Source organism: Hemicordylus capensis, chromosome 1 (assembly GCF_027244095.1).
Source record: "Hemicordylus capensis ecotype Gifberg chromosome 1, rHemCap1.1.pri, whole genome shotgun sequence".
NCBI classification, from domain to species: Eukaryota; Metazoa; Chordata; class Lepidosauria; order Squamata; family Cordylidae; genus Hemicordylus; species Hemicordylus capensis.
In genome coordinates, this window is record NC_069657.1 from 150,257,611 (window position 1) to 150,282,904 (window position 25,294).

At 43.4% G+C, this 25,294-nt stretch overlaps 1 protein-coding gene across 13 annotated transcripts; it reads right to left on the reverse strand.

Moving 5' to 3' along the window:
• CATIP (ciliogenesis associated TTC17 interacting protein) lies at nt 1–25,291 on the reverse strand. 13 transcript variants are annotated; one of them, XM_053269672.1, is made up of 11 exons: nt 25,102–25,291; nt 22,177–22,313; nt 18,466–18,639; nt 16,937–17,137; nt 11,983–12,038; nt 9,156–9,242; nt 7,918–8,088; nt 6,974–7,098; nt 4,699–4,775; nt 4,275–4,363; nt 1–3,269 (listed from the first exon to the last, which is right to left on the reverse strand). In XM_053269672.1, exons 3-11 carry the CDS (start codon nt 18,584–18,586, stop codon nt 3,045–3,047), a joined length of 1,152 nt encoding a protein of 383 aa, XP_053125647.1. In that variant the 5' UTR covers nt 18,587–18,639; nt 22,177–22,313; nt 25,102–25,291; the 3' UTR covers nt 1–3,044. The 13 variants fall into 13 exon arrangements, with proteins under 13 accessions (XP_053125647.1, XP_053125666.1, XP_053125685.1 ...); XM_053269691.1 differs by lacking the exon at nt 25,102–25,291 and adding an exon at nt 25,004–25,028; XM_053269710.1 differs by lacking the exon at nt 22,177–22,313.
• Between the last annotated feature and the right edge of the window lie 3 nt (nt 25,292–25,294).

Below are 25,294 nucleotides of genomic sequence, written 5' to 3' on the forward strand. Positions count from 1 at the left end.
CCCACCCACCCCTGGAGGCACGTTCATGGCCTGCGCCTGGTTCAGACCCAATCAGCACATTTATGGAGTTGGAGTTTGCGGGGCAGGCAGTATTAATCATATTTTACTTAATCAGAGATGCAAGTAGGTAATTTTGGAATCTGGACCTAAAGGCCTTTGGAGGCCCCCCTCTGCAAGTTAAGTTTCATTTTTTAACATGTAGGTTATTGAGAGCACAAACCACATCACCCAGGTGTGTAAAGATGATTTGGGGCCCCCCAGGGGGTATGGAGGCCCCAAAGGCCAGGGGTAAGCATGCCTCTGCTTAATCTTATTTTCCATTTTGTCACTCATTGGCCCAGAATGGAGAGATTATCTATTGCTCCATAGTCTGCTTTGGATTTCATCATCCTGTATAACGTGGCGTCATCATTCTTGCAGACTTGGGGAGATATGGGATGGGTGTTTATTGTGTGTGGATGTGTGTAGGTGTTATGGAGCTTTGTTTGTAAGTATGAGTGTTTGTAAATTGGATGTTTGTAACTTGGGGAGTGACCGTCTTGATATAATGTCATCAATGTACATGGTGCTTTAAGGTGTAATAACAGGAAAATGACAGGTCTCCACTTTATGGAGTTTTGCACAGAGTCTATACATGGTGAGAGCTAGATGCTTGTCAAATTTCAAAAAGATTGGCTAAGAGAGAGCTAGAACACAGAACCAAAAAGATTTTCATTTGTTCATTACCACATTGTGCACACTTATAACCTCCAGTTTTTCTGCTTGCTAATATAGTTTTTCTGCTTGCTAATTTTCTGCTAATTACAGGCAGGGATGTTGCCATTTCTGGTCTGATGAAAATCCTTTGCATTTTAATAAAATTATGAGGTGTTTAAGTCCCCACTCTTTAATAAATTATATATAATGTGTTATCATTGGCTGATGTCCTGCCTAAGCATGCACCTGTGTGCCAGGAAGAAGCATCTCCACTTAGGAGAGCTTGCTGAGCTCTGCAGAGGTGACTGCACAAGGGACGGTTTTTGCTGATCTCTTCTTCCCTCTGAAGTGCCTTGTACCACCCAAAAGAATATCCCTAGGGGCTGCACAACCCCCAAGGACATATTCTCAGGTGGAACTGGCAAAAATCACCCCTTGAGCAATCAGAGCTGCAGAGCTGAGGAAGCTCTCCGCAATGAGGGTGCTTCTTCCCAATGTGTGGGCATATGGTTAGGCAGGATGTTGGCCATTTTCAGAAAGTCCATTTTGCATCTAATTACATTCTTCAACTTTTTATATGTTATGAAATAACTTTTCTGAATAAAATGGTACCAGAATAATTGTTTACAATTTGTTCTGAGTCACTCTCTAAGGTTACCATTCTACTGAAAAGTATATGAAGTAACCCATTAAAAAGTTCCAAATGAGCAGTTTTGCAGGTTTAATTAATGTTTTACACTGACAAAAACCATTTCTGTGAACCCAAATGCTCCTGTTTAAATACAAGGAACACCTTCCTCAGATGAAAAAAAAAATTTTTTAATTACCTTTTGATGGTGGCCATCTTTTCATTTAGCTGCTTTTCCTCAAACATCTAGGAGGGTTGCCTGGACTCTTTTTTCTTCACCCTTCAAAAGAGCTGTCTGACATTTGCCCCAGACAATAGTAATGGAATCTTATTTTGCCTCCCCTATTGGGAGGCAAAACAAACAATAAGATGGGTTTCTACACATGTATCTGGGGAGGGAAGATGGTTCAACGTGTTTTTATGATCATGTGGCGCAAGCTTGACTGGTCCCTGCCTTTGTAATATTTTTGATAGCTGTACTATCAGCAATTCAAATGTTGATTGAGCCAACCTTATTGTACCTCCACTTCTGCTTCAGGTTTGTTGTCTGACTTAACTTTAAAAAAAGTAAGCGGCCACTTGCAAGTTTACCCTATTTAATGTTTGCTCATTACACTTTTTAAATGGAAAAGTACTCTGTTTTAAAGAGTTGAAAAAACGTGTTTGTAGAAGTAGGCTTGTGACATCACAGGCTCCCAGTCAGTCAGCACAGTGCGCAACCAGCTTCTGCCTCAAATGTGCAGAACTGTTTCCTCCCAAGCTCACTCCTGGGGAGGAGACTGTATGTATGAATAATATACCGTGGCTGACATCCAAACAAACAAAGCACTGGTGCTACAGGAGAAGCACTGGTCTAGCACCAGTGCTTCTGAGGATTTCCATATTAACACATAGTGCTTGCACAGGGGTGTGTGTGTGTGTGTGTGTGTGTGTGTGTGTGTGTGTGTGTGTGTGTGAGAGAGAGAGAGAGAGAGAGAGAGAGAGAGAGAGAGAAATTTCAGTGACCTTCTCTTTCTCCAGAAGCACTCTATCTCAACCAAAAATATGTGCCTGAGGGTTGCACAACCCTCAGGAACATATTTTTGAGTGGTCCAAAGTGCTTCTGGTGGAAGGGGAAGTTGTCAAAATTTACACACACACACACACACACACACACACACACACACACACCCTGCTTCATAAGTGGTAGAGCTGAGTTCAGCTCTTCAGAAGCACTCGTGCTTTGTTAGTCTGGATATCAGCTAGGAAGTGTTCTTCCACAACAGTTCCCACAATACTCATATTAAGAGGCACCTGTTAACCATTTTCAAAAGTTGAAAAAAGTTTGCATTTGGCTAATCTTTTGTTTTTTTAACTTTCCAGCAACCAATTCTCCTTTTTCTGACCTTTAATTGCTTAAAATCAAAATTAAAAATCAGAAATTAGAATTTTTACAACTTGATTTTTTTTTCTTAAGAAAATGACATTTTTATTTAAAATGTCACATTCCAGAGGGATTTCTACTGCTTCCTCACTTGCTATCTCCATGTTCAGCTATGTCCTGCATGGCAAATACTACCAGTTTCTGCTCACAACAACACTCCAAAGTTTCTGGAGGGACAGTAGGGCAAGAACTGAGCCTCTGCCATCCACAGTACAAGAGTAGTCATACACACTTTTTGACAAGGAGCCTCAAAGTAGCTTGTGGAAACAGTTCCCAGAGTCATTCCATGGCTTGTTGTTATTTCTGCTGGCTGCTTAGGCTGCGAAAGGGACTGGGCTTATCAGATGACTGAAAGGACCTGCATGGTGGGCGCTGGGCTGAAAAGGGGGCAAAGAACTCGGCAGCAAAGGTGACCACATCATCTGGCTTGCGAAGAAGTAACAGTTGTAGGAAGTCTGCCAGCAAGGCACTGAGCTCTGGATGGCGGCGCACATAGGTGGCATGGCTTGCTTGCAGCTCCTCCTAAGGAAGTAGGAAACCAATCCTGATTACAAAAAGTGGCCCCCAACTGGAGCAACATACTGGGGCAAAAATGATGTGATAGTCCAGGGGTTCTCAGCCTTGGGTCTCCAGATGTTGTTGGACTGCGACTCCTATCATCCTCAGCCCCAGTGGCCTAACCCATGTGATAGCCTACTCTCTTAGCATAAGCTCATCAAGCATTCTCCAAATACTTATGGCCCATGGCGATGCACAGCCTCACGGTTCCAATGTCCTAGGATGCCCAGCACATACAGAACATGGTACCAAACTCCTTGGTACCCCACCCCCTTTCCCCTATTGCATCTCATTGCCATTCTTGGCATAGCCATGCCCTGTGGTTATTACTATGCCTTCCCTCCAAATCCATAGTATGTGCCAAACTGCAGTCTCATGTAGTTCTCTCTGCAACACTAAAGTAGCAGTCTGAAACAAGCTTACTAGGGAGCAAATCCAAGAATACTTGGGCTTATTTCACAAATAAGATTTCCCAGTGATATCGATATTTATTCCATCGCAAGGAAAAGAGCAGCTTGGGGAGGAGTTAGCAGTCGTGGTTCAAGGCTCTGTGTGCCTGAGGCAGGGTGCCAAATGCCACTTCTCCCCCCACCCCGCCCCTTCTTTTTGCTTTCCTCTCTTTCTTTTCCTTCTCTCCCTAAAGCAAGGGGCAGGAGAGCATCTTGCTGCCTTACTAATCTGCTGCCAGAGGCAACCATTTCACCTTGCCTCATGGAAAGGCTGCCCCTGGGATTTGGATTCAGAAAACAGCAATGGCTGCAAACCTTTCCCCTCTTCCAGCACTGCTGTTCTGATTCAGTTTGGAGCCCTTTGTGACTGCTTTTCAGTAGAACTAAAAACACTGGGAGATTTGGCCTCAGATCTCCTGCATTTATTGTAGTTTGGCCTTTTGACATGCACAATCGTCTGCATACACAGGAGAAGGAATCTTCTAGTTGTCAGCTTGTCTGTAACCCTCACACAGCTCACCTTTCTGTCTAAGAACTGGGAATACAGCTCTGGGTCCTCTTCCCAGTCCAGGAGTATTTTGTCAAAGACTGGACGAGGATCTGGTTCATCTGGGAAAGGGTGAAAATTGAACAAGAGAGTTAGGAATATGGGATTTAGGGACAGAAGACGGCCTCTGTTAGAAAAATGTGTGTGTGTGTGTGTGTGTGTGTGTGTGTGTGTGTGTGTGTGTGTGTGACACAAACACCCACACCCCAAATGAAAGAGAAAAGTGTTTCTGCCATATTGCTTGATTCAGTCAATTTGCTCCCAGCTGCTGCCCAATGCCCAACAGAGATGGCCTCAGCCACCATCTCACTCCATACGGATGACAATTCCCAGCCATCTCAGGAGGGAAATGCAATGTGATGACATGAGTAAGGTAGCCCACAGACTCATCTTTTACCTGTGTCAATCAGAATGGGCATCTTCAGGATCACCATGATGGCTGGAGATCCAACCTGGACACGACGAGATAAATGCCTGGGTGTGGAAGAGACAATAAAGAGAACTAACAAGCTGGGCATCTGTTTGGAAAACCGTAAAAGTCAGACAGATCTGCAGCTGCAGGGGATTCTGGTTTCTCCAGGTGCTAATCATCCATCCACAGGACACCCTGGAGTCCAGGGTGTACCATAGATGGATTATTATGGTGCAAACTAGAGTATGACTGGCAACATCTTCTGCCATGACACTCCCTCTGCCATACAGTTTCTGTCAGTTACTCAGCTGAGAAACTGTTTTTATGGGTGTCAAAGATGCAATGTATCATTGTTTCCTCTCCTGCACCTTTAAAACCATACTAGCACTATGCTGAGAAGCACTAAGGTCATTCACATGAACGTTTGTCCTGGGGCCGGGAGGAAGGCAGATTATACCTACCTTCCCCCACATGACCACTGCTGTCTCCCTGCTTGCCACAGCACACTTGCACATGCTGTTGTGGTGAGCAGCAAGGCAAGCAAAAGGCTGGAGAAAAGTCACACTGCCTCCAGGAATTTTGCTTGTGTGGTGCACTGCAGAAATCCCTGCACACTTCCCCTGGCCTCTATGGATGAAATGGCTGCCAGCAGCCTGGGAAGAGCTGCCAGCAGCCCAGTCGTCCACATGATCGGTGAGTGGGATAGGAGGGCATGTATGGGGCCTCCTGCCTCACTTGTAACCCAGGTAGAAAACTTGGGCTACCCAGTCAAGGAGTGCCAGGATCGGGACCGATCTCAGCAGTTCTCATGATTGGCTCTACCCAGGATCAGGCAGCTCTACCTAGGTAGAGCTGGTCGTGATAATGACCTTATTGAATTGTCCATTGTGTTTTCCATTTTATTCTCTCTCACTTTCGGACAGGGTTGCCAACGCCTCACACACTGTCTATATCTTTAAATATCCTGAGGCACTGAAATAGGATGCATCGGATGTGCCTCTTGCCCCATCCCTCCAGCTGTATCTTCATCCTGTTGAAATTAGAGCCCTGTTTAGCACAGCAGCTGAAGTAGGATGGTGGGCAAAGGAGGAACAGAAGGAATCTACATACTTTCTCAGAGCCCAGGAACATTTAACTCTTCTGTGGCAACAGTCATGAAAAGAATTAACAGAGTCCGGCCATTCAGAAGATATATGCTGTCAGAAGTTAGGCTTGGAGTTGAAACACCAGAAACTATTCAAAGAGAAAGATTACCTGGGAGCATATAGACAACATAAGGGTCGTTCACACGACTCACAAGCGAGGGCTGGGGGAAAGGCAGGAGCCTGTCTGCCTTCCCCCACATGATCGGATCTGCTCCCGGGCTCTGAAGCGTTGTGTGTCCACACAAGCACTCTGTGAGCGCTCCAGGAGCAGTGAGCATGAGAGGGGAAGCAGGCTGGGTCTTCCTGCATCCCACAATGCACTGAATGAGGAGTGCAGTGCATTGGGGGATTTCCCCACTGCTGGGCGCTCCTTCCACCTGGCTCTATGGAAGCTTGGACTGCAGAGTTTTTAGTTCAGGTTTAAAACCCGAGCTACCTGGCTGAGGAACGGCAGGATCAGGACTAATCCCAGCGCTTCTCACGACCAGCTCTACCTGGGTAGGGCTGCACTAGCCTGGGCACAGCTGGTCATGAGAATGACTTCACTGAGTGTTGGACTGGGATGAGGGAGACTTGAGTTCAGCCATGAAACTCCGTGGGTGACTCTGGGCCAGTCATGTCTCTCTCAACCTAACCTACGTCACAGGGTTGTTGTGAGGATAAACATAACTATGTACACTGCTGGACTATCTGTCGAAGACTAGGATGAGAGATAGCTCTAAAGAACACTACATCTGCACTCCTTCCCCCTACCTCTCTGTCTCACACACACAGGTTTTTTTAATGGGTTTGAATATATGTGGATTTGAATATCTTAGGCTAGTATAGGAATATAAAGAGTGAGAATTCAAACATACAACCTGTGCAGAGTGGAAGCAGGAATAAATTAACAGGCTAACTCAGGATATAAACTCAAGATATTTTTCTAATCGACAATTTTTTTTAATGCTTTGATGTTCAAAGAAAACTAGGCTAGAGCACCAAGTGCCAAGAAATAGACTAGTAGAAAAGCTCTAGAATGGAGCATTAGTGGATATACTAGGGCAGAGGGCGTTAATCACATTGCACGCATGGAAAGGCTGGGTATAAGAGATTACCCAGGAGCTTGCTCTTACCCATCTGACAGGAAGTAGTACTGCCAGATCAGAGGGATGTCATCCACAGAGTGCACGGCTCTCTCGATCACAAACACATCCACCTCTTCTTTGCCCACCTGCTGCTTCTGGAAACCCAGGGCATTCTGGGAACAAAGTGAAGAAAGGGAATGGAAGTAAAATGTGATGCAGAAGCAGCAAGGGCCTGATTTCTACAGCAAGCACATTGTTAACGTAAATATAATTTAAGTTGCCTATTTCTGTTGAGTTTGGAAGAGAACATCCACCTTTGCTTGAATATTCTGTCCACTAAGTGCTAGGCCTACCTAAATGAATGAGCACCCTGGACAGGGTCTGCACTCCAGTTCTGCTGACACCTGGTCTTGCATCTCACTTCGCTGACCTACCCTGTAGCACAACACATCCTTTCTGTTCACTTAAATTTTTTACAGGTGGAATTAGCGTGCTGGCACAGCAAGGTAAGTGGTGCGTCAAGAGACAAACGCCCCTGCACATTCACATAGCCCAGAGGCCTGAAGTGTCCCACATGTCCCATGGTAATAGCTCTGTTCAGGCATTATGAAAGTGAGGACACTGTTACAACATCCCTGAGAGGACACCAGCAAGCCCCACTGCTGCTGTGACTTGCACTAAAACTCTGCCCTCCCTCTCCAAATTACAGCGTTTGTCTGAAAAGACAAGCTCTGTGCTCGTGGTGAGATGTGGCCCATGATATGGAATGCTGGGGTGCCCAGTATTCTAATGGTGGGAAGAATCTCTCCACAGGTACAGTGCTCGTCTCTTCAGACAAATGCTGTAATTTGGAGAATTGGGGAGGGTTTTTTGTTTTTTTTAAAGTCATGTCAGCATGGGGGTTGGGTTTACAGACATGCTGTTGAGGATGCTCACGTAGAGAATCCATAAACAGGGCATATGCGGTCCTTGCATCTACCAGCCACACTTACGTAGGTGGAGGTCCAGATGTGATGGTTATTGTCAAATGACAGAAAAATGGCATCCTGTGGTACAGTCTGCTTCCTGGCCATCATCCGCAGCAGCAAAAAGTTGGCACACTCTGAGACTAGACCGTGGAGGTTTGCACATTTATAAGAGAAGGTGTCGATGTGGATCTCCTCCTGCGAGACAGAAGAAGGGGAAAACAAACATGCTTTATCAAATCCCAGCCAATAACTGACTCCACGTTATGATGTCCCAGAGAAAAAACACTGGAGCTTGCAAAGGCACTCCGAGAGCTCCAGACAGATCTAGCTATTCCTTGACCACAGGACCAAGGGGAGGGGGAGGTCATGATCTTGATGCTCCCTGAGTGTTCTGAGTGCAGCAAAGTGGCTAAGAGGGTAAACTGAGAGGCCCTCAGGTCAAACCACATATCAGCCAAAAGCTCACCAGATGGTGTTATGTCAGCACAACTCCTTCAGCCTCAGCCCCTGCCCATCTCTGCAATATGGGGATAAAAATACTGACAACAGTCTTGTATGCTAGGATAGTAATACAGCTCTAATGTACAAGGCTGTTGTGAGGATTACTGAGAAGTGCTCTGAAATGTGCTATATAAATGCAAAGTCCCAGAGCATGGTCTGAAGGCGTATGATTTAGCAAGCTCATCAGGGGTGATTTGGACAGCGCCTGCATAGGAGACTGCCCGAGGATGCTATGTGTGAAGCTTTGAGCTCCATCATGGAGAAAAGGTAGAATATAAACATAAAAAATAGATACAATCAGTACTATTCAGTCTTGGGTAACTTCTTGTTTTTGGATTACAACTCCCATCATCGCTGGTCACAATAGCTGAAGTCCAAAAACAAGAAGTTACCCAACTTCTGGTTTGGGCAACTTGTTATTGTTATTTATTGGTATTGTTATTTATCATGTTAAAATCCTTTCCAGGGTCCAAGTGCTCTGTAATCTATAGCCCCACAACAACCCTGCGAGGTAGGTTTGTGGCTTGCCCCATTGACATTTCCTGTTCTGCCACCTTCAGCAGCCCTGATTACAACCAGTTGAGCAAATGATTGTAGATGCCCTTACCCTGCTTGTTAGGGGAGGCTAGCTCTTGAACCCAGTACAGTATGTTATATCAAGTTAAGCGCTGAGAATCATAAGTGGGATCCGACTCAACCTGAAGAGGGAGGGGATTGGGGCTGGCTTTTCAGGCGCTTTAGGAACAGCTCATTTTACTCACATTTCTTTCCACAATGGTTTTTCGCACAAAAAGCTGCCCTTGGCGTTTCACCACATGGGTCCTGGTTTCCACGGGATGCTCCCTAAACTGTAGAAAGCGTACCAGTAAGCACAGTGAGGTGAAACATCCATGTTACACTCGTGCCTGGGATAAGATTCTATGCAGGAATTCTGTCCCTCTGGAAAGAAAGATGCTTATGGAGAAAAAAAAGGCTTGAGAGAGACCATTTCTCCATCTTGAACCAGTTGTATTAGTGGTAGTAGTAGTCCTGTACCTTGAGATCCCTTGAAGCCCTGTTTATGTTCATTGTCTCAATCTTAAATAGATTTTACATGTGCCTCTTAGTGTGCCTTTGAGCTCAGCTCTTCTGCTGCTATTGTTTCCAAATGAAATACAAAGTGCTGGTTATTACCTATAAAGCCCTTAACAGCTTAGGTCCAGGGTCCTTAAGAGAGCGCCTTCTCTGTTGTGAACCCTGTCACCTATTAATATCATCTGGTGAAATCCGGTTACGGTTGCCGCCAACTCGTTTGGTGGCAACTCGGGACTGGGCCTTGTCTGTGGCTGCCCCAGGGCTTTGGAACTCACTCCCTGCTAAAATAAGAGCATCTCCTTCTCTGTTTGTTTTTAGGAGGACCCTGAAGACGTGCCTGTTTTCCCAGGCTTTTAACTGAAATCTAATTTTTAAATTTTAATGTGTTTTTATCTATTATGATTTTTATTTTTTAATGAATTTTAAATGTTTTATATTTTATATTATGTTTTAATTCTGTACACCGCCTAGAGATTTCGATGTTAGGTGGTATATAAATAAATAAATAAATAAATAAAGTGTATGTGAAAATGCTATTTTAAATATGTTTGCAGCAGATTTTAAAGCTAATTGATAGCCATACTGGAAGGTGGATTTACAATCACATTTCAACCCTCCTGTTTTTTTCTGTGACCAGAAGTAGTCTAATATGCTGTTCTAGTCCTCTACCCACTATTTTTTCTTATAGAATTGTACACATTTTAACTGCTCCTCCCTGTATGGAAGTGTGAAAGGGAAACCTTGTTAGTTTCACAAGTGCAGATATCCTTCACTGCCCGCCACCCAGCTGTTTGGTGAAACTGGCAATGCTTTTCCTCAGTTTTACTGGAAAGCATAGGGGGAGATGGTGAAGAAAGGATACCTGAGGAGATAGGAGACCTGAGAGATGGTATCTGAACCTAGTTGCAAGGCAAGGTGAGCCAACATCTAGGGTAGGGAGGTGGAGGAATGTCTTCTCAATATGGTGACAATCTAAATGGGAAAAGCATAACTTGTGAATGGTGGTAATATGTATTAATGATATTGGGAAGATTTCCAAACATAAGCACACATATGATTTTGTGACCCCCGGGCTTCAGGTTGCACCTTCTCATCTCATCTCATAGCTACTAGTGCATAGGTGACTGCCTTTTTGTTTGGTTTAAGCCTGTTGCTCCTATTTTCATCAATTGTCCCTGTCTTATGAGAGAAGCTAAAGTATCTCCAGATTTACACTCCTGATCAGTGAAACAATCCGAATGCCAGAACCTCCCACTTTGGACCATATGTCCCATTTTGCTCTCTCTCTTTCTTTTCCTGTCCTTGCCTTGTCCCCAACTTCTTACTCCCATGTGAATGATCTTGAGCTCCATTCACTTGCCCTCTCCACACAAATAGAAAACATGTAGAGGGAGAAGCAGACTGAACCTGGTGGTCCTGTTCCCAACATCTGCCAATTCAGTGGGAGATCTGGAAGGGAAGTCTGCAGGCATTCAATCCCACCAGTGTGGGAACCCTGTGTGGTCGGCTGTTCAAGCTGTATGTGGTTAGGCTCCCCTTTCATACATTCTACAGAACACATGGACACAGGGGCCAGCGGCATGGTCCCGCCTCCCCTCCACAAACTCACTATAGGTATGGAGGGGGAGCTGAACTGCCTTTACATCTCCATGTCATGATTCCAAATCAGTGAGAAAGCCAAAGCAGTCCTTATTCAGCAACAGCTGCAGATAGTCTACAGAACCATGAGTGAAATGGGAATGTCTTCCCCTTCCTCCCTGCCCCAATGTTTTGTGGCAGTGTTGCTTGAGAAAGGATGGGTTGGGTCTGCGGTCAGGGTGGCGGGCAGAGCTTTCATGCAGGGGCATACATACAGTATTAGAAATCAGGCTCTGCATGAGTGGGTACAAAACAGGAAAACAGGTCAGTATCATCTGGTAGAGGGGACATGCTTCAGGCTGAAAGGTTTACAAATGTCAGATGCACTGAGTCAGTATTCCCAGTACCTGCAATCTGGATGGGCAATATGCTGGTCCAGAATGGAAGTAGCAGTATGATCTAACAATGGTATTGCCAAACTTCTGTGCTGAACACTTTTTTTTTAAGGGCTTCTTGCTCTGCTTTGTATATTGGCACTAAAGTAAAGTGTGCTGTCAAGTCGATTTCGACTCCTAGTGCCCACAGGGCCCTGTGGTTGTCTTTGGTAGAATACAGGAGGGGTTTACCATTGCCTTCTCCAGTGCAGTATGATATGATGTCTTTCAGCATCTTCCTATATCCTTGCTTCCCGATATAGGTGTTTCCCATAGTCTGGGACACATATCAGCGGGAATTCGAACTGGCAACCTTCTGCTTGTTAGTCAAGCATTTCCCCGCTGTGCCACTTAAGGTGGATATATTGGCACTACCACTGGAAATACATTTATATGTGGCATTCTATTTCTTGGAGAACAGAAATCATGTCAGGATTGCAGATGTTCAGGTGCCATTTGGCTTCCTGCTGGCTAGAGGAAAGAGGGAACTCAAGATACCTACCCTCACACTTTCCTTGGTGTGCTGCTCCACAGTCTCCAGTGTCTTTGTTATACATCCTGACATAAAAAGGGGTAAAAGATTAAAATAAACAGTATTTTAAAGATTAAAATAAACAGTATTTAAAGATTAATTTTAAAGATTAAAATAAACAGTATAAAATAAAATTACACATTAAAGCTAATGTGTAAATTTACCAAGAAGGAAAACCTAAATTGCTTCTACTTTAGCCCTTTTATCTGGCAAAACTCACAGTTTTTACAGAGTATCAAGACAGTGACACTGCCAAACAGGTGCATTCCAGTATTTTCTATGTTCTCCTCTCAACTGTTTTTTCAGACTTGATTGCGGTGATTTTTTAAAAACTTAAATGCAATTCGGTGTGGATTGGCAACTGATGCATCTGGCAGGAAAAGGGGTCTGTTTTGTTGTTCTACTGTCAGTCAGAAAGGTAACAAGACTGAGCAAGGCATTTGGAGGGAAAGGCTCAAGGTGCCAGCCTTGCATCCTTATCAGAATACTAATGTAAGCCCAATGAGAGCTACAATAATGCACAGGCTAGTTAAATCAGGTCATTTCAATGGAATTTAAGTGTTTTCTCCAAGGGTGCTTCCAGAAGATGGTTTATTTCATCATGAACACTAATTGCTATGGGAGATTTTACAGGGTGTCCAGATGATGTTGTAAGCATCCTGTGTACAATTTTCACTACTCCTGTGAAACACCTGTTTCACCGCTCAGATATTCTTTTAATTGCTCAGATATTCTGACTTGAAAGCACAAGTGGAAGAACTTGTGCAATGAGCAAAGGTTTAGACTGACCACAGCATAATTCATCTTGGTCTGAGAAGTGGTTTTCTGCAACAGTAGGTGATACAGTATATCAGAAGGTTAGCTCCCAAGGACACCCCCCACTTCCATACCTGAACACATCGTTGCCACCAGTCATGGCCCTCTGCAGTTTCTTTGTTTTTTTACTGAGGCCAGTATTATTGCTATTATGACCTTCTGTTCCCCCCCTCTCTATTTTTTTTTTAAAGAAATACCTGCACACATTCAGGTTTAATCAGACATAAGCATCACTGCTGTTAATAGGACTTCAACTGAAGAAGGTGGGAGAGGGGCAGAGGAGACTGGCAATCCAGGTACTTTCCAGACTGTGGGAGGAAATGGTGTAAAATTCCACATCTTTTATTCTAATGTTTTGAAGCTGCCATCGGATTTAACACCACTTCCTTGGGCAGGGTGGTGGTGGTGACCAATGGCTTTCCCTGGCCTCCTTTCCTTCGGTGAATTTCTGCATGGCCAACTTTCTTGCCACTCTTCCCTTGACTAAGGGACTCTCTGTCCACCAGCCTCCCCAATGCATTTGGGCATGGGTGGGGAGGCATCCACTCAACTTGGCAGTTGCTTCCCGCAGCTGCATCGCTGGGTGGACCCCACCAAAACCTGCCCCCCATTTGTGCATGATGTAGCACTGCAATTTGAATAAGAGCACTGGGTTAGGTTAAAAAATTTTTTTGCGAAAAATTGTCTGTCTGTGCAAGCCACACTTCTACAGCTGCAATCCTATGTACTCTTACTTGGGAGGAAGCCCACTGAACTGAATAATTTGTTTCTGAGTAAATCCAGCAAGTCTACAAACTGTTCTCAAAACTAAGAAAATCAGCTACTTTTTTGTAACACACATAAACGCTTTAGACCTGAAATGTTAAGATAAGATCCCAAAACAGGTTGTGGCTGTGCGAACGGCACCTTGCTGTTCCCATATGCAAGATGGTGTCAAAACCCAGATCGTATGAACACACACCAAGCTGATACATTGCGAAGCAATTTTAAGACGCCATCTGGAAAGCACCCAGGTAGGGTTTTTTACACGATTTCTGCCCCAATTGCTCCAAATGCAGTGATTTAAATTGCAAAACACACAAAAATCAATACCTCAAAACATTAAAGTGTGCGTGCACAGAAACTCCTGCATCTATCTGCCTGAAATATGGCTGGTATCTATCATATTCGGCCAAGAAATGAAAAAGTGGGATGACTCCAAACTTTTAAAAGTTGTTGGTGTTCATGACTTCTCCATTGACAAGCAATGCAGCCTTCACTGTTTTTGACATTGTCAAAGTCAAGTCTCAAAAATTTAAAGTGTGCCTGTACAGAACTCACTGGAGCCATGGCTCTGAAATTTGGGAGGCAATAGCCTCAGAATGGTCTAACATGTATACAAATTTCATCCCATTCTGACAAGAAACCAAAACATTTAAAGCATTTTAGTGATTTCCATTATAGCTTATGGCTGAAACAAAAATATTAGTGATACAGGTCGAATATCCCTTATCTGGACACCCGAAATCCAGAATGCTCCGAAATCCAGACACCACACCGTAACCAAAAAAAACCCCAAATGCCTCAGCTCACTTAAAAAATGTAGTCAAGCTGCCTTCCCCAGGGCCAGGGCCGTCCTGCTGCCTCTCTCAGGGCCGGGCCGTCCCACTGCCCGCCCACCCACCACCACTGCTGCCAGCGCCTCCTGCCTCCTCCGCTTGCCTCTTCAGCCATCCACGTCCTTGCCACCGCCATTATTGCTTGCCGCTGGAACTTTCGCACACTCTGGCAAGAGTTCCGCCTGTACCCTGTACAGTACTGTAAATAGAAGACTCCAAAATCTGGAACACTGTTGGTCCCAAGCAGTCCGGATAAGGGGTACTCGACCTGTATCTACATTTTATTACTTATTCTACTGCACCCCCAATAATTGAAAGAGCACAAAAATGCCAGTTAAACATCAAATTTTTAAAAGGAAGAAATAGTCTCAACAGCACAACTGATGCATTTTTGCTTAGACACAAGTCCCACTATGTTCAATGGGGCTTATTCATAAGAAAGTGTGCACAGCATTACAGCTTAGTCATTAATGGGGAAGCTTCCGGCAGGAGGAAACTGTTACAGGAAGTGACAATGGTCAGGATCAGCAATAATGTCCAGAGAAGCATGAGACACTTAACAGTACATCAAACATTTTTTTTGTTAGTTTCTTTTTAAAAAAATGAAAGTATCTCTAATCAGCGAGTTCTCCTTAAACAATACCACTGCTCCAATCTAAAATCCATGAGAGACAGAGAAGACTGAGCAGAGTGATGAATGCTGTAAAAATTTGGTATACCAGATGTGCATGAACACAGAACTTTAAATTTTGTTTTAAAATCAGACTCAATGGGGAGGTGGGGATAATGGGAGGAGAAGGGACTGGACAAAGGCAGTTGCAAGCAATCAACTGGCAGCATTCTGTCCCCTTGTATGGACAGAAAATAGCAACAAGAGGGAAGGAAGGAAGGACAAAAAGCTTACAAGAAACTTGGGAGGAGAGCTGGTCTTGTGGAAGCAAGTGTGAATTGTCCCCTTTGCTAAGCAGGGTCCACTCTGGCTTGCATTTGAATGAGAGACTACATGTGAGCTCTGTAAAATACTCCCCTTAGGGGATGGGGCCGCTCTGGGAAGAACATCTGCATGCAGAAAGTTCCAAATTCCACTGGCATCTCCAGATAGGCCTGGGAGAGACTCCTACTTGCAATCGAGAAGCCGCTGCCAGTCTATGTAGACAGTACTGAGCTAGATGGACCAATAGTCTGACTTGGTATATGGCAGCTTCCTATGTTCTTAAGCCCTATGTCTTGACAGGTGCTTGAGACAAGGTGCTTAGGGGAACAGGTATAAGCATGATAAAAAACAAACAATTGTTTTCATCTTTTTAAAATGAGCTCCACTGTGGTAGTAAATTAAAAATAAAATTACAAGGTTAAAGGGTAAATTACAGTTAGGAGACAATGGAAAGGAAAGGTTGTGCCATTGATTCAGTGTCGACTCCTGGTGACCACAGAGCCATGTGGTTTTCTTGGTAGAATACAGGAGTGGTTTACCATTGCCTTCTTCTCTGCAGTATGAGATTATGCTAAAGTTGGTGATGAGGGAACAGGAAATGGCACATTAAATGGCTAGCAGCCAGGAGTAGCTTGCTTTAAACAACACCAAGTTGGGAGCCCTTTGCTGACTGAAGACTGCAATCCTCAAAACACTTTCTAAGTCCAGAATAAGTCCCAAAGAACCAAATGGGACTTACTTCTGAGTACACATATTTATTTCTTTAAGGAATGTTTATCTTACTCTTCAGGTAGAACATTCCAATTCTACAACAATTTAAAACATATCTTTAACATTTTACTATGATTTTGCCCATGGGAATAGACCGTGGGATTGTAATAGGGATATAGCACTATATTAAAGTGCCAAGTGAAACCATAGCTATAATTCCATTTCCAATAGATTATGGAAGAGCAAGATCTCAGCAGCACTGAAAGGCCCTAATGTGAAGGCAAACTTGCTCAAAATTTTCCTCACTTAGATGCAACACAGGGTACAAATAAGAATGAATGGCACCCGAAATAATAATTTTTGGAAGAAACAAATGTATTAGCTAGCTTCCTGTACCGTAAACATATCTTTAACATTTTACTATGATTTTGCCCATGGGAATAGACCGTGGGATTGTAATAGGGATATAGCACTATATTAAAGTGCCAAGTGAAACCATAGCTATAATTCCACTTCCAACAGATTATGGAAGAGCAAGATCTCAGCAGCACTGAAAGGCCCTAATGTGAAGGCAAACTTGCTCAAAATTTTCCTCACTTAGATGCAACACAGGGTACAAATAAGAAGGAATGGCACCTGAAATAATAATTTTTGGAAGAAACAAATGTATTAGCTAGCTTCCTGTACCGTTTCGGTCCTTGAATCTCATTTCTCAATACTACAGTTCCATCACTGTATCTGTAATTTCAAGTTCCCATGTCACGGCTTTTAAAATCTAAGGTCTGAAACATATATTTGGGCACATGGGTTTGTTCAGTCTTTCACTTCTCTCTACAATTTTGCAAAATTACCACCGCGAAGTTACCTGTAATGGACGTCGTGCAAGGAACACCATCAATGGTCCCCTTGCTTTTTGCACAGACTATGTAGCAATCTTCTTCCTCCCAGCCCTCTGGTGAATAGCTGGACATCTGCACTGAAATTGAGAATGTTCCTATGGTCTGTCCAGTCTCTGAGATGGCAACCAATGATTCTTCAAATACACAAGGTTTCAGCTCTTTGGCTTCTGAGATATGAAAGCACAAAACTTTGTCACTCAGGGTTCTACTTGCTCCCATGCAGAATGGAAAATTGTCCAGACTAGCGATATTTTGGTAGCTGGAGTAAATTTAACTCTAAAATTTATGAACAGAGGAACTGAGATTCACACCAGGATATATCTGGAGGTCTTGTTAAACCATCTATAATCCAATGGCAAAAAGAAGAAAGCTCTGAAATTTGGAGCCATCCAAGCTGCACTTACCATCAACACCCAACCAGATTCTCCTCAAGGCCTGCTAGATGAGAAGGCCTATATGTGCCTTGTGCTTGCCCAGGAATCTTTGAACACCCTTGGGAAGGGTGAGAGGACCTGCCCAGTTCCCTAGCTATGTTAATTTTCTGATACTGAGGAGAGGGGAGAATACCAGTTTGAAACTGTCTGGCAGCCTAAACCCCAAGTCTTTCTAGGAATCACTAACAAAGAGACTGTTCCCTATATCAGATAAATGGATGGACATGAATAAGCCTGCTCTGGAAAGACCTCCACACAGCCATTAGCAATAGCAATAGCAATAGCACTTACATTTATATACCGCTCTATAGCCGAAGCTCTCTAAGCAGTTTACAATGATTTAGCATATTGCCCCCAACATTCTGGGTACTCATTTTACCGACCTCGGAAGGATGGAAGGCTGAGTCAACCTTGAGCCCCTGGTCAGGATCGAACTTGTAACCTTCTGGTTACAGGGCTGCAGTTTTATCACTGCGCCACCAGGGGCTCTTAGAATCATTAGAATCAGCCGCTGTTTGTTTTTTATGATTTGTTTATTTAATTGGCATTTCTCCTGCTTTTAGGCCTGTACCAAACTCACAATGCGGCTCACAAAATAGCTGAAATTATCCCAATACAATACTTTTACAACCACGGCCTTTTCTTTCTAAAGCAGAGTGGGATTTAGGGGCTTATGGGGGAAATATGCCAAAATGCATATTGTCAAAATTCAACCATGAAAGATTAGGACTCAGGTTTAATTATAATCAGAAGGGGCAATTTTGGGATGGGGAAGGAGACTATGCACCAGTCTGGGTTCTGACTGGTTGCAATAAGGAGCTTGGTTTTGTTGTAGGATTGTGCAGGAAACCTGATGATTTTTCTCAAAGCGGATAGATTTCTGCCCATCCTGACCTACTCTGGAACTGAGAAAATGTTGAACAGGGGACTGCATATCCAAGACTCTGACATTTGCAAAATGCAGTACAAAAGTGCACCCAGCTGTCAACCATCCCACTTACATATGAGACAACTTTGAGATGAAGAGCAGACAAGCCCCCAAGAGCTAAAGGAGCACCCACCAATATGTGAGAGGAAGTCTACTGCCACTCTGTTGGCTGCTGGGATTTTCTGTATTGGGGCCTCTGGTGTCACCTCTGAGGTCTTTTTTTGCGTTATGGAGACATGCGAACTTAAAGCCATTGAACAAGTCTATGTGAAAGTGAATACTTTCCAAAGGTCTGCAGTGAAGAATTCTGAAAAGAGGATATGGATTATTCAAGCAAAATGGCAGACATAAGATACACTTAACTGCATATGCATGGATTTAACATGCAGCACCATTTAGTCAATCAGTTCACAAACCAATAAATACACACATACCCAAACACAGTTAACAATACCTAGGCTAGGACTTCTAAAAGTGAATTTTCAACTAGCTAAAATCTCCAAGATTTTTTTTTCGGGGGGGGGGGGCAGGGGGGAGCCATGACTGTTAAACTGATGTAACATTATGAGTTGGAGCAACCAGACTCCCTCTCCCAATGCGTGTCTCAAATGCTACCCACCCTAGTCATTTATACCCCACCCATGAGGATCCCCAATGAGGGCAAGAGCCGAAAAGACGAAAGAAAGAAAGCAACCCCCAACCCTACATTAGTCCCAAGGCCTGCTCTCTAGACTCACTGCGGTTTCCTTCCTTCCAGCGTGAGGCTGTAATGTATCCACCAGTTCCCATAGCAACAGCCTCATGCCCTGCTTCTTAAAGGGACAGACGTGTAGTAGAAATGAAAGAGAAGACTTAGGTGGGAAGAAGGCAAAAGGAGACTGCTGAGAATATGGGATAGAAATCTTGTCAGAATACTAAAGCTACACCTGTATATTTTAAAATCTTTCTGCACAACCAAACAAGACATGTCTCTCAGTGTAATCCTTTGTATGATATTCTCTCAAGTCCTGCTCTAGAGATTATACTAGGACAGCTAATGGGATGCCAAGAAGATGCATATAATAGATAGGAAGAAGCAATACCTTGGCAATAGATTATCTACCTAATCCATTAATTTTCTATTTCTAGAACTACCTACCTACTTAATTATCAATCTATCTATTTAAAATATTTCTACCCGCCCCGCCAGTACACTACTGCTCAGGGTGGCCCCCAACATTAATAAAATAGATACAATGTAAAATAAAAAATTAATAAAGTTAAACAAGCTAAAACACCAGGCTAAAACCACATTTAAAATTTTAATTTTAAAATTATTTTATTTATTTATTTATTTATTTAAAATATTTCTATACTTTTAGATTAAAAGTAAAACTTTTAAATTAAATGTTAATAAAAGACTAAAAACTGAGAACTATACAAACTAAACATTGTCTCATAAATTCCTGTCCATCCATCCATCCCAGTACCACCATCCCATGTACCTCCCCCCCGCCCAATAAATTTGTTATTTATGCTTTGTCCATCAACAGCTGGGGCTTTCACATTTAGGGGGAAAGTAACTAAGAGGAGACATTATAGATAGTGAATAGAAAGAAGTTTTAATTCCTCTCTCACAACACTAGAACCAGAGGTCATCCCATGAAATAGATTGCCAGGAAATTTAGGACTGACAAAAGGAAGTACTTTTTCACACAGCACATTCACATTCCATAAATAATCTATGGAATTCTCTGCCATGGGAAGTGGTGATGTCCACCAGCTCGGATGGCTTAAAGGGACTTAGACAAATTCATGAAGGTCTGTCAATGGATACTAGTCTTGATGGCTATCTTACTTCCAGGCTCAGAGGCAGGATGCCTCTTAATACTAGTTGCAGGGGAGCAACAGCAGGAGAGAGGGCATACCCTCAGCTCTTGCTTCATCTGGGTACTTTCCAGTCCAGATTAGACCCTGCCACGGGTCACGTCGTATCTCAGAAGTGTGCTTCCGCACTTCCTGCGTTGTGACACCACAGTCCCTCCGCAGACAGCAGGGTGCCGTTCACATTTCCAAAGCCTTGTTTTGAATTTAATTGCTGCAATATATAGCCAGGACGTTGTATATCCGGCCTAAAGAAGTTGCTGTTTTTTCAGGTTGTTCGTTTCTGCGAGACTGCTCCCCCTGGCGTTTATGTTTCGAATGAGATTTGCCTGAAAGGGAGCATTTTCCTGCTGTTAGGCAGCTAATCTGGAAAGCGGCCTGGTGGGACTCTGTGGGAAACAGGATGCTGGACTAGATAGGCCTTGGACCTGATCCAGCAGGACTTTTGTTATGTTCATCATGTCCCAAAACAAATGTCTAACTGCAACCATGTCTTCTTTACCCTTGCTGTGTCTACCCTCTGGCTAGACAGGATTACCAATACTGCAAGTGAAGCATACACTAGTAGGGAAACTTGGTTAAATTTTTAAAAGTCCTAAGGATTACCTACCACACCCCACAAAAGATGCACATTACAGCTATCCATACCAGGATTAAGGGGGAGATGAAGCAACGCTCACAAGAGAAGAGCTATTCAATCAATTCCTAAGAACAGAAAGATGAGAGAGCTTGAGGAAGTAACCAGAGAGGACAGGAACAAGAGAGGGCTCAGCTGCTATGGCAGAGTTCAGGGACCAGAGGCAAGGATGAATATGGATCACTGCAGGATAGAAGAATTGGTTTGGAATGCATGAGACTGAAAGATCATTACTGGTTGTCAAAAATCACTGTAATGTTGTAACATACTATAGCCAGCTTTAGGCTCAGAATATTAAGTGGCAATCCTCCCAGAAATCCATAACTGTCCTATGCCTTATGGATGCCATCTAAACTCTAAAACCATCTTTATGACATCAGAGTTGCCATAGTAACAGATGGGCTTCCCACAGGGGGAGAGTACAGAATAGATTATGACAAAAACAATTATTTTTAAAAAGAAAGAAAGAAAAATGGAACTAAAATGTGGGCTCTGAGCCAGGAATGAAGGTCATGCTGGGTAAGCATCTTCTGAAAAGAAGCATAAAATCTTACAAGTGTCCATCTATTTAATGATCACTTTAAAGGTTATTTTAAGTGGTTCTGATCCTGTGCTTTGAATGTTGGCTGCTGCTTTTACTATGTACATTGCCTTGGAATTATGTGAAAAGCAATTAATACATTCTAAAAATAAGTAAACAAAAAGATGCTTTCTAGGGAGTGGGGGGGGGATATTAATGGAGCCTACCCATTCTTATCAGTATGCCCGGTTTGTTTATGTTCTGTACTTCACTGCTGAGATATCAGTGAAAAGCAGGACAGGCAAACACCACCCTTGCAGGAAGCTCAGACCCAGTATCAGTATTTGGCTTCTAGGAAGCTACTCGGTTCCCAGAGTTTACTGAAAGCAAACCTGCTCACAGTTTGGTAGAAAAGAGCCTGCATTACAAAACCAACACACATATACAACAGTCTTAGTGGGAGTGTGTGTGTGTGTGTGTGTGCACGCGCACACACACACGCGCGCGCATGCATGCTTGCTTGCTTGCATGGTGCACTATCCTGGCTCATGGTTCAAAAGGAACTTTAATGGCATTGTCTTGCCACACCATCTGGTGGCCCTGGCTAGAACAACAATTAAGGAATACAGTACAGTCCCTGCAGTGAGAGGATTTCCCCCATTTGTCTAGAAGAAATTCTCTAATGATGTTTCTTTGGCTCTGACATTTTCTTCATCAAGTTGGCAAAAAGCAGGTAAATGCAATGAAATAAGTATTAAAACAAATGGGAGGAACAATGTTTCTACAGAGCATGAAACAAACGTATTTGCTCAAGACTGCCTTACCATGAAGCAGGTGAGACAGCTCCTTCTAGGTTTTAATTGCCCCCCATTTCATCCCACTCCACTTTTTAAGAATTTGAAAGAATCCACATTGCAAAATCATTGGTCTTCCAGCCTCATGTCTGGTTAGCCCACGAGCCCTGAGGAAACAGTGAAAAGCCAAGATGAGAGATTAGCAAGAGGAGAAGAAGACAGATCAGAAACAGAAAGAACAACTGTGTATAATTAACACAGATATGAGTATTACCAAAAAGATTGGGGGTAGGGGGGATCTAAAGGATAAGAAGCAGAGCAAAGGAACTAACCTTGGGGAACCCAGCCCATTCAGGAAAAGAAGAAAAAAGACCATTAACAGAAATATATGAGAAGCAGGGTTGTGAGGTCAGATGCATCTAAAAAACAGAGATTTCTGAATGGGGCCGGGAAGCTTTTCATATGGGACTTCTGAAGCCCTTTAACTCACATCTCCTCTGGAATGGAGATTTACCCCAAAGTCCCTGCGAGTTATCAGGGAGCAGTCCACACACAATTTGGGTTTTTCCACTGTGCATTAGGGTTTAACATGATTTATATCTGGGGTAAAAAAAAAATCCACTATTTGTGTCGGTTTCTTGGGACAACTTTGAGTTTGCAGAAAATCCTTCCTGTATACCCATGGTAAAACCTGCTGTGGGTAAAAGTCCTTGGTGATGTCATAAGACTGATAACCCTTGGAACAGGGTTGGGTAGAGGGAGAAGACTGGTGATGATGGGGTGGAGCTCAGCAGCAAAGGGGTGGAGAACAACAGTAGCCCCCAAATGGCCTGAGGTTAACTTTTGCTATTGTCTCCCTGAGGAAAAAAAGCCAAAAGTTGGGGAAACAGGGTAATTTTGGGCAACCCAGCAGCAACCCCAATGAGAAGTACTACTGGAAAGATTAAAAAACAAAAACAGAAGGGTTCCATGAAAACCAACAATGTATAAAGATCAAGATAGCACTCAAATGAAGAAGGAGGGGAATGTAGGAGCGCCCTTAATGAAATCTACGAGTCCTCCACCAAAACTCCCCCTGCTTTGTATTTTGGTCAGATCAGGTCCCTTCTGTAGCTCTCTAGAAAAAGTGCCAGCACAAAACTATTTCTACAGCTACTACTAGTACTATTTATATATGACTTTTCGGTGAAAATTCTCAAAGCAGTTTACACAAAACAGTAATAATAAGAGGGTTCCCTCCTTGTCCCAATTAGACTTAAAAACCAAAAATATATATAAAATAGACACCAGCAACAACCACTGGAGGGTTGTTGTGCTGGGGCTGGATAGGGCCAATGGCTCTCCCCATATAAGAGAATCACCACTTTGAAAGGTGCCTCTACCTAGTTACAGGGGTGTGTTTTCGCCCTTCTCCCCTTGGCATCTAGTAGGGAGGAAGATAATGAAGAAAAAAGGAAGAGTTGGAGCTGGGGGCCCCTCAGGAACTGAGGGGGTTGGGTTCTTTGAACCATCTGCTCAATTATAGCTACACCCCTGCCTAGTTAGCAGGTGAAGCTAAGCCCTCTGGCCTACTGTGATTTAAGCTCTGAATCAGGACCATTTGTAACAGGAAGCATAACTCACGTCCACCTACTCATGTCATTTTGTGAATCTTTAAGAAGAGTCTGAGTGTGCTGTGTGCAAGGGCATATCTAGGGTCAGGCAGGCAGGGCACGTGCCCTGGGAGCCTCTTGAAGGGGGGGGGGAGTCATTTTTTAAAATCATTTTTTTTAAAATGGCCACTGAAAACAAAATGGCGACCGTGCATGCTCAAATAACCTCTGTAAGGCCCTAGGCCATGCCAGGCTTTGCAGAGGCCATTTGAGCATGCGCTGTGGCCATTTTGTTTTCAGCGGCCATTTAAAAAACAGCAACAATTGTTTTTAAAAATGGCCAACGCACATGCTCAAATGGTCCTGTGAGGACCTAGAGGCCATCAGGGTGAAGGGGAATCTTTGCCAAAAAAAAAAACCCAATGGCCTTTAGGAAGCCCCCAAAGGGGCTAAAAAATAATATAATATAAGTCACTGTACAGATATTCAGTTTGGCACTATGTAGAGAATCGGGGCTTGTGAATACTGAGCTAAAGCTTATGAGCTAGGATTGTATTCATTTGCTCTTACTTTGCTTCTTGTGAGAAGTGAGTTAAATGTGATGTCTTAATAATATGGCTATTAATGGTGAGTTTGTCTTTGAATCAGTGTGAAATCCTTAGTATTAAGGCCACTGGGAGTTTCTTGCTCTCTTTCTCTCATTTTAACTGTCTTTCTGAAAGACTAGAACATATTCCAAGCAGTGACACAGTTTACTCTGCATATCCTTTCATTATTTTCGGAGTATCTGGGGAAAATCAAATTCTCCATGTATTTTTAAAACTTATGTAATAGTGATGCTACAATGCATAGTAGAGAATTAGACTGGCACTTCTGTTTAGGTTTCCAAGTACACCTCCACATAGTATTTGGGTTTTTCATGAGCCCCATCATACTGAAATTTGTAGTTTTCCAGCATTTTTTGGTCTGGCTATGTTCACTGCTAAATAGTTTTTGAAATATTAAAAGATTAACGAGCTTGACTTGTATTTTTCAGCAGATATTATGGTAATGTTATCTGAAAGATGGGTGTCAGCTGTTTGGACAGGGGGCGCAATTTCAGTGCTTGCCCTAGGCGCTATTTTTCCAAAATACGCCTCTGGCTGTGTGACCCCACCCCCCACCCCCCCGGTTATACCCTATGCAGGTATATTCAGGCAGCCATTAAAATTTTTTAAAATATGCATCGTGTGGGTTTCTTTTTAAATTAACACCTCATCTTTTACCATTTATGATACTGAAATATACCAGTTGTTTTCAAAATGGTGATAATGCAGCGAGCGAGCAATACGTTTGTTTTAGTAATGTCGTTCGTTGTGCATACCGACAGACTGCAGGCATTTACGGTGTCACCCCTAAGGGGGGCAGTGCGTCCCAAGTCACTTATATCGCGCCGTGTAGGGGAAGATCACAGCAAGGCTACAGAATAAAGCGCCTTTGTAGCAGGCGGGTTTAGGACCCGTCGTGCCGCAGGTGGGAGGAGTGTTTTCAAGCCAGGGGGCCGGGCTGGTTGTGTT

Excerpts from the sequence above, each read along its gene's own strand:
- CATIP (XM_053269710.1), bottom strand. The coding sequence starts at position 18,586 with ATGGCTTTAAGTTCGCATGTCTCCATAACGCAAAAAAAGACCTCAGAG. Across the intron at positions 17,138-18,465 it reads AGACTTCCTCTCACATATTG|AAGCCAAAGAGCTGAAACCT; the intron begins GTGGGTGCTCCT and ends TTCATATCTCAG. Across the intron at positions 8,089-9,155 it reads AAACCATTGTGGAAAGAAAT|GAGGAGATCCACATCGACAC; the intron begins GTGAGTAAAATG and ends TCTGTCTCGCAG.